This window comes from Anas platyrhynchos, chromosome Z, assembly GCF_047663525.1.
Source record: "Anas platyrhynchos isolate ZD024472 breed Pekin duck chromosome Z, IASCAAS_PekinDuck_T2T, whole genome shotgun sequence".
NCBI classification, from domain to species: Eukaryota; Metazoa; Chordata; class Aves; order Anseriformes; family Anatidae; genus Anas; species Anas platyrhynchos.
In genome coordinates, this window is record NC_092621.1 from 77948301 (window position 1) to 77958005 (window position 9705).

At 38.7% G+C, this 9705-nt stretch overlaps 1 protein-coding gene across 4 annotated transcripts in view; it reads right to left on the reverse strand.

Moving 5' to 3' along the window:
* Window positions 1-9705, reverse strand: part of MSH3 (mutS homolog 3) — a 112988-nt gene that overhangs the window by 103050 nt on the left and 233 nt on the right. Inside the window, exons 1-7 of one of the 4 annotated variants that reach the window (XM_072030782.1) lie at window positions 9524-9688; window positions 9317-9440; window positions 8076-8299; window positions 4547-4750; window positions 3038-3154; window positions 2139-2258; window positions 733-876 (exon numbers count right to left, since the gene is read on the reverse strand). In XM_072030782.1, the coding sequence (XP_071886883.1) occupies window positions 733-876; window positions 2139-2258; window positions 3038-3154; window positions 4547-4750; window positions 8076-8299; window positions 9317-9356 (849 nt within the window). In that variant the 5' untranslated portion in view covers window positions 9357-9440; window positions 9524-9688. Of the gene's footprint in view, window positions 1-732; window positions 877-2138; window positions 2259-3037; window positions 3155-4546; window positions 4751-8075; window positions 8300-9316; window positions 9441-9523; window positions 9689-9705 lie in introns of those variants that run through there. The other 3 variants (XM_072030781.1, XM_072030780.1, XM_072030783.1) reach the window with 3 other exon arrangements.

Here is a 9705-nt window from a genome sequence, read left to right on the forward strand (position 1 = left end):
CCCACTGCTCAACTCTTACTACTATTAAGAAGCATGCAAATCTACATCATTGGAAGTCTATGGAAGGTACATGCAATTCAGCATTGAAACTAATTGTCATCTTGGCCCGTGCTTTTTTTTGCTCTCTCCCAGCTGCAGTGTGACATTCAAATGCAACTACAATCAAAATAATTTCAAATTAATGAACTATCAACGGAATGGGCTTCAGTTATCACTATGTTTTGCCCGTTAAACAGTTCTGGTTTTAATCTTTACCATAATAGAAAATACAAAGTGAAGTGTAAACAGTAAAAATAGAAACAGTCTCTTCCTCCATAGAAAGTTATCTGGTAGAGGAAAAAACTGCTCGCATGCTTTAAAGTATTATCCCTAAAAATGTTTATACTCTAAAGTTAGTTTACTAACAGCTTTCTTGTGTTTGGCTGCTAAAAAAAACACAGCTATGTTTTCAAGCAATATGGCAGCAATAAACTATGCCGTATATTTCTATTCCCAAAGTATGGATATTGGGAATATCCAGTTACCAAGTCTGAACCTACTGGGTAGTTTTCAGGTATTAAGCCATCACAATTCAAACACGGATGATATCTTACCTATACTGGACCCTGTTATAAAACAAACGAACTAGAAAAAAAAAAACACAGTACAATACTGAATATAGGAAGACAACCATTCACCCCTAAGAAAAAATATATTAAAAACCTAAAATACTAATTTCTCTGTGAAACTTACCATAATGCCTATAAGAATGTCACCTTTCCTTCTGTCTTTTACGTTTTCTCCATTTTCACAAACACAGAGGAGGTAGTTATCAGGGACGTCAGTTGTTACCTCTTCAACATCTACAGAATCGTCTAGCTTCAGCAAAGGGTTCACATGTATCAAGTGTTAAAAAAAAAAAAAGAAACAGAACAACAACGTTGCACACAGATTTGTGTGGATTATTCAGAAGTCCTTCTAGACTTAAGTCCTTCTCAAATAAATTTTGTAATAGCCTGCTAGACTGAAGGTTTATTTTCCTTTTATTAGTTTAACTCCTACTATCACTTTAGTGAATTTCAGGTAACCGTCAGCAGGAGGACTGAAGTCAGTGGTTATGTTCATATTACATGCAATTACACGATGTAGATTTCATCAGCTCAGGCAAAGGCCATCTTCAACTATGTCTGTGGGTCTCCCTGTTCAAGGTAGAGCAGTTATGTCAAATGTTTAACTACCAGCAGATGCTGCACATGGGCTGCTCACCTTAACTTCACATCTGCAAACCACATGCACCTAACAGAGAGAAGGAAATGCACTAGCATGCAACAATTGAAAAGCAAGCATTAGACCGACTTAAACAAAAGTTAACATCTTAGCACGAGCATTAGGTTAACTTCATTAAAAATTTGTTGCATATCAGTCCACCACGATGGGTCATACTGCCGAGCCTGCTTTCATCAGTTTGCCAGTCACTGCAAGAGAGTTTGTATGTACACTGGAAATCTACGTCAAAATCCTGGGACTGTGTAATCTGCCTCCATTATCTGTGCCCTAAGTGCAACCTGACAGGCATTAATCTAACAATCTTTTTAGCTCTCAGTATCTACTAAATACGAGCTTGAGATATTACAGAAAAAACATGACAGAGACAAGGCAGAAGTCAGGAAAACAACTTCAGTGGTCAAAAGATGCTTTCATCTCCTTTTTGCTTTTTCTTTGTTACAACAGCCAGGAGTTAATTACCTAGTTTTATTTTTTTACAGCCTAGTGGTTTTAGTCCCTTCTTTTCACTTAAAGCAAATTGTTGATACCAAACAAGAATTCTTCTTCCTTGACAGCCTTATGAGCTACTAATGCTGCAGCTCTCCATCAGGTCACACACAAAGCTGAAGATGAGACCTTCAGGAACACTGCAGACTTGGAAAGTCTAAAAACAACTACAGAAAACACAAGCTCTGCTGTTTTACAACAAAACTAAATCCCTGAGTAAATTCTTTGTAAAGTTTGGATGATGTTTCACGACAACATAAAATTAAAGGAGTTTTATTCCCTGTCGGCGACTAAGCACCCATGTTCTGTCCAGGTGATCACACTGGTTTTATAGCACCCCATACATCTATGATTAGATTCGGGAAACAAATTCATTTGAAAAGGATATCTTCTCCAATCAGTGTAGACTTTGTATAGAGAGCAGTCAGTTTCCGGCTGAAGAGAGAGCTTTTGTTTTCTCCAGCAGCCTTCAGTGCTGCGGTTTCCATTTGTTTTATTACTCCAACCTAAAGGCACACAGTGAAGAAACAATATTAGCTCCTTGATTTTAAATGTGTTTTTTTTTTTTTTTTTAATAAATTCAGTGATTTTTTAAGATGTGCAAACTGCAAGTGCATCACTAAAGCTGAATGGAAAGGGCAGAGGCTAGCATCAATCCTACTAACAAGACTAGGAAGCCACAGCCTTTTCTTTTATTCTCTCTATCCTTTTCTAACTGCCCTCTCAACTTCTTCCTCTGTGCTTCCTGCCATATTCTGAAACAAATTCGCTAGAGTTCATCATTTGCCAGAGAATTATTGCTGCAATCAATTTGAATTCAGCAAGTCATCTTCTGATAAGCAGAAAGTGGGAGGTGTCAATAGAAAGCCACAAAATTATAGGGAAGAGAACAACAACAGACAGAAAGGGAAAAAAAACAGTATGGTCTGGGATGAGATAAATATGGTGTGAGGAAGAAAAACAAATGGAGTACACATATTTACCTTTACTAAGTGCAAAGGCTGGATAAAAAAATAACTAAAAGAACTGTTCTAGAACTGTTATAGAAAAAAATGAAGCTACTGTTCTTTAAAACAGCAGAGGAAGCTTTAATCCATTTGAATTACATGGCATTCACTAGATCAGAGAAATTACAACAAAGGAAAAGTTAGCCATTTTACTTGCAGAAACATGTACTAATACATTTCCCACTTCTCAGTTCAAATAAGACTCTGGCACAGTAACTGGCAAGTTATTTCAGTGCTATCCTATACTGAACAGCATTTAATTAAAAGCCAGAGATCACCTTATATCCTTTTGCTACAAGTCGTCGCACATGGACAAACAATCTGTGAGTTGGTATACTGGCAGTCATAAAGTTATGATCCTGATGACAATAAATGTTTAGCTCTTTAGCTGCAATCTGCAACATACAAGAAAAAGAGTCAGACAGTAAGTAGTTCAGGTCATCTGCACTAGTTGCAGTCACAACAGAAGTTCCACAAACACAAACACATCAAAATGCAGTACAGGAGCTTGTTTCTATGACAATACCAATTCACATTTACACTTAGAAGTCCACTGTCAAAATGAAAACATGGCAGGAAAAAGCTCAGCATGGTGGGTCCTTCACCTTCCTGTTTTAACATCTTGTCACAAACAGGGGCTTCAGTATCACAGACTTCACAACAGATTATTACATTGCACCTTGACCCTTCCTTCCCACAGTGAGATAAATGACCCAAATAGGGCATGCATGGTTTCTGCAACACAGCTCAACGAAATTTCAAATATTTTTCATAATATTAAAAAAATGCAGACAGAACAATGTTAATGATGCTAAGCTCGCTAATCAACTAAAACACTGAAACATCATTATCAAACAGAAGTGGTGGCTAAATATTTCTAAGAAAATGAATAGCAACAGTTGCTGAAATATGACCTTTTAATATATGATTTGTATTTGCTTCTCTGCCCTCAGCAAGAAGGTGGTTGCCCGGAACAGAGAAGGTGGTCTTAAACAGAAACTGCAGTTAAACACTGAATTGGGCATCTGGGTATTGTATTTCTATCTCTGGACTTTAAGTGCTCTAGCAAATGAGTAGACAAATTAAATAGTATGAAGTTGGTAAGAATTAATCATTTCCCAGTAACCAAGCAAAGAGAAGCTTCTCAATGGTCTTAAGTGAAATAGCACGGACCAGACGGTAAACCTTTTTGGGACAGACCACAAATAAAATGTGCATAAGCTATTTATGAACCATCACTTCCAAGTGCTGTTTGCTGTGAAGTACTTTCCAGTTCCTATAGATCTGGCACGTGCGGATGCAGCATCTGAATATGTTTTGTAACTGAACACATGTAACATGTTATTTTCTGTGGAGCTACTCTTCTTGCATCCAAGACATTCTCTGTACCCAGGCTGTATCGATTCATCTACTCTACATCATTTGCTTCACTGTCTTCAGAGCTGAAATATTCCTAGTAGATCTTGATCTGTGCCATGATAATGAACTCATCTGTAGAACTGCTTCAGGTTTAAGTCTGCCACGTAATAAACACTGGGGTGCTACAATAATTAAGTTCTCACTATGCAACCTTATGATTACAAAATAATAGACGCTGCTTTGGTTGACGTGTATGTGTAATGGCTAGTCTTACATTTAAGTATGCAGAGATTTTTCATCTTATTTTCAAGTATTAAAAACACTCATACAATTCATGTCCCCAGGAAGCCTCCTTCTGGAAGCGGCCATAGACCTGCTAAGACACTGACACAATGCAAGTATCTTTCCAAAATCCTGACAAAGATTACCTCTGCATCTTCTCCAAAGAAGCGGTATTTGTATCCACATTCCACACACAACACAGCATCTTTATACTGTTTCTTCATTTCTATGAATTGAAGTTCCAACGGAGTGTAAATGCTTTTGGTTCTCTTATTAAGATTTGTATCTGAAGTATTTTCATAGCTTTTAAGGGATGCGGAAAACTGACTAAGATCACAGCGTGACTCCTCCTGTAAATAAAAGATGGAAAGGAATAGTTAAGAATCATCAAATAAATTCATCACCTCTCAGACCCTGACTCATATTCATAACACAGCTAAAGATTGCTCTTGCAGTAAATAGTCTTCGGAACTGCAACAAGAGTATTAAAGAAGTTATACATAGTACAGTTTATTTGGTATTAAAAGGTCACAAAAGAAAAAGGTTTTCCATCACTTCGTCAACTTGTCTTACAACAGTTTTTAGACACTTCAGGTGGAAACAAATCCCTCTCGTATCATGAGCACACATCAAGAGACATCCAGGCTGCAAAAGCCTGGCAGTCTACACTAGCCACATTTTAAGAAAAGAATTACCATTCCAATTTACTGATGAGTAATTGCAGTGCAGACAGATTAATGATCCAAAAATCCACAGTAAATCAAGAAATAAACCAACTCAGTACAAGTCTGTTTGCTGTCTCAAGCACCGAAACCATATTTCTTCTCCAGTCAGCACCATGCTAGTACAGCAAACATCCCAAAATTATTTATTCTTAAACAGAAAACCTGTACTACAATTTCTAACCCCCTTAACAGTTAAGGCTTTGAGCCCACTTGCTCTACTGTTCATCACTTACATATGTGAATAACATTACGTAGCATATGTCAGCCAAACAACTTCACCTTTCCAAATTTGTTTAGTTCTGTATGGCAAGCACAGTGATGGATTCAGCCTTTTATTAAGTGCAGTGAACACCACCAATAAGGTGAGCTTCACTTCCATCAACATTCCTTCTAAATTACATCACAACTTCATTAATAAAACTGATTAAAAAAGAAATAAAATACAAAGACTACCTCTCCATGTAAGTTTTTTAAGCACATGAGAGCACAAAACACGATTGATGAGACTATGCTGTGAGTGTCTGTATCTGCAAATAAACCTGGTAAGTTCCATTTTCTAAAAAGTACCCCAAGTAGATTTCAAAGAAGAAAGTCAAACAGGTGTTTAGGAGCAACAGTAACTGGGAAGAAAGATCATGAAAATCACACACACTGGGTCATGGGAACATAAAAGGACACAGTCACAAAACAATGGAAAAGAAAGAGCAATTAGCTCTGATGTTAGCTGTGAATTGCAAAATTCCTGGAACTGCACACAGTCAGATCACCCATCTGACAAGCAGACAACACAGCCCAGTGTTAAAAGACAGGTGCTATGCCTACAACTCAGATAGTGTTAGAAGTCTCGATTGTAATCCTTGGCCTTTTAATGCAAGCTCTATTTTGACCCTCAGTCTTCAGCTGTCTTCGATCCAAGGTCTGTGCCAGCACAGCAGTGTGACCTTGTCTCGTCTTATAGAGAAAATCGTTGTGAGAAAGCATGTGAAATAAAGCCATGAAAGAAGGTATGAAAAATAAAAACACACGTGGAAGTTGAGCTGTTGCGATGGTATTAAGTTAGCAGCTCAAGGAATTTGGATGAAAAATGCTAACAGGAAAAGGTGATAACTCAAAGGAAAAAGCAGGACAGAAACATCCAAGATGAGCCAAAACAAGGAAGTGAAGACAGCCCTTCCCCATCTGACTGCCTGGCCAGCACAGACTCAGTGTGTGTCATATAAAGAAACACAACAGCAGTGCTTTGCCAGGCAGGTCATGAGCCCTCGCTGTCTAGTGAGCACATGAAGTAATAAATGATTGCTCTTTACTTTTCCTTTGCATACACCTTGCTTGCAGAGTCTCTCTGGAAGTGGTTAAAGCTGCCTTATCATTTAGGAAGGGAGAGGTAAACTGCAATCATCATTTCATGTACAACTACCAATCAACTGGAACCACATGCTGTTTGACTACCAGCATCCAAGGATATGAATACGCAGTGGCAAGACCACTATGAAAAGCACACAGGTGTTACTGCATTGGAAGACAACTCTGGTGTGGGAAGGCAGCAGTACTGCACCAGCTGATACGTGGAAGATTAACAAACATGTCTGTTCAAAGACAGAAACCTGATTCTGCAGAAACATCCATCCACCTGACGCCCACAGCTTGGTGGAAGGAGGGTTACACATGCCCTTCCTGGCCAAACACACACCTCTACTGCAGTTACTGTAGCACACACATTTTTAACTGTGTATCTGTGCCAGGCACATACTGTCTCCAATGCTACTAATGTCACAAAGATGAAAAGTATTTTACATGCTTTTTCCATATACGATATGTGTAAAACATATTTTTATAGTTCCTGCATCCAGAATTGGTTCTCCATACAGCTGTGAGAGATGCCAAGGTATATTCTTTACATTAAACTAAGAGGCAGCACCTGGTGTCAGTGTAACTGGATGGACAACAGGTCAGAAATTGAGAACTGCCAAACAAGGGTTTGAAAAAGAGAGAAGGAAGCACTTGTCTGTATTCACCATCAGACCACAGCTGCATAATCCCTCATCACAACATAAATTTATTGCAACAAGCTGTTCATTTCACTCTTCTTCTTTTGGTCTGGTGTTCATACAACCCAGGCGCCACAGTTTCAAGATTACAACCTTGAGACAGGAAAGGTCAATCAGCTGTATATCCTTCTGCACTGCCACCAGATGTAAAGCTTAGTTAAGGAACAGTTTACTCCCAATGCAATAACAATGCAGTAAGCGTAGAAGAGCCTTTTAGGGCCTGAATACTTCAAGCTGAGCAAAGTGATCCCAAAAAAAAAGTAGCCAACATACCAAATACGCAAAGGCTCCCCTGAACGTGTTCACTCAACTCACCCACAATTAAAGGAGAAGCAAGATACTTTCACTCTTACTGACTTGTATTTTAGGTATCATTACAGTAAGTTTTCATGGGAACTACCTGAATCTTCTGCACATGAAAAGAAACGCTGACACATTTAGTATTTGGAGCTACTAGCAACTGAATTAAGCTACATCTCAGCAAAACCTCTGAATTATATCTTTGCAAAGACATCTCGTAGGAATTTTACAGCCCTTGTTGGAACTGGTAGAACTGAAAGAAAGCCAAGCAAAGGACCACACTGAACATTTGTTACTACAATATTATAGGTTAACACGTAACTAGAGACACACTGCCAGTGTTTATACTCTCTAGTCACTGCTTATTAACACAATGCAACGTTTAATGATACCTCTGAAGAACTGAGAGAGCCATTCTGCTCACTGGAGTTCCAGGCAAACATCCACACACAAACACTGGTCTACTGTGGTGCTAAACTATTTACTAACAGAAAACAACATACTTAAAATGTAAAAGGCATCTTGAGCCAAAGCTTTCTTTTTTAAACCAGAAAAAAAAAAAAAAAGTCATCTGCACAGCACTGGGCCAAAGCTCTACGTACCTTCTGAGCAACCTTTGGGCTAGTGTCCCCACTCTGAAGAGGGTTTTTCAATTCTGAACTTCTCCCAATAATACTGGGACACTTTTCCAAATACATAGATTTTTTCTCCCGAAAACCATCCTCCCGGACTCTGTTACATTGCTGGTCTGAATCACTGCTGAATTCTCTCAGTCTGTCTAGAGTTTGCAAACATATCCTGGGCTTTTCACACTTCTGAGGTTCTTCTTCAGTAAAAATACATAACAAAAAATAGATTAGCAAATTATTTTCTAAAATGTCTATTAGAATGACATTAATACATAGGGAACTCCAACTTTTTGCTTAGTGTTTCTCTTCCCTCTCCTCTCCCATGGCTTTCATTCTGCCAACCTGACAGAATTGTGCATGCAATTAAATTTTCTGGAGAGTCAATATTCCTCACTTGTATGCTTCTTTATACATGGAAAAAGAAGCAAATTTATTTTCTGAACCGATAACTGCAGAGCCACAAAATTAGCCAAGAATATGGGGAGATGAGTTATATTTTTCAGCATAGCTTTTATGCAGACAATGTTGTTAGATGATGGTGCCCTTAATGGTAATTCAAACCATCACACCTGCAAAACTGAGTATAATACCTACTTAAAAAATATGCAGAGGAAAACTGTTTCACAAGAATTGTAAGTGTTTAACTTACAATTTATTATTTATTACAATAATTGTAATGTAAGTTTACATTAGCTGACCTGTTTTTCCGCTAGCATCATTTGTTAAAACCTTGGTTCAAAGCCAGATGCAACACAAGCATTTTTGACGTACTCAAGCAGCTGACATTTCACAGCTCAGAGCACTGCACTGGAACTATTTACTCTGAGGTGGCCTTTAGGTACCTCAGTCACAGGCCAGGCTCCACGCAGCTGTCAGGTGCCAGTCAACCTGCAGGCCGAGTCTAGAAGACAGGCTGCTAAACCAACCCAGAGAAGGAAGTTGTAGCCTTTCTGCCAGGACTTTACCAACTAAACAACTTGTCAAAGCTGAATCAGTTGAAGGGGGTTTGCAGAATAATTTCAGAGCAAGGCTCAAACACCTAGCTTGTGAACCACAAACGTGTTTTGAAAGTACAGCTAGAATGCTTACAATGGCTCTCCAATGATATTTCTTACAATCAACAGACGCTTCTTATATCTGCAGAGAATTATTTTGACAATGAAAAAATGTTTATTGTATATGAATTCGTGAAGGTTTGTTTACAGTCAACTCACTTTTACCCTGGGCCTTCAGTGTGTTAAAGATGTCATCCATGGTGCTCTGCCGCACCTTGCTCTTCTTCTCACCTGGTTCATTGTTTTCAGACGACGTCCTCCTTTTTACACCAACTTCAGCAGCCTGAAAAGAGAAATAAAAGAGAAGAATTCAGTTAGGTTTTTGGTTTTTCCTTCACCAGTCCTCTACGAAGGGCAACAATGCACCTGAGAACTTCATGGTAAGATCACGCAACATAGGAATTAACTTATGATATACAAAACCCTTCAGTATTTTAAGGATCTACACTGTTGTTTATAAAACAGAACTGCTTTATAACGGCTTTTCAACCGTTTTTATAACCGTTTAAGCTGCGCTGCGCCGCCCCCAGCCCCCCGCCGCCCCGCAC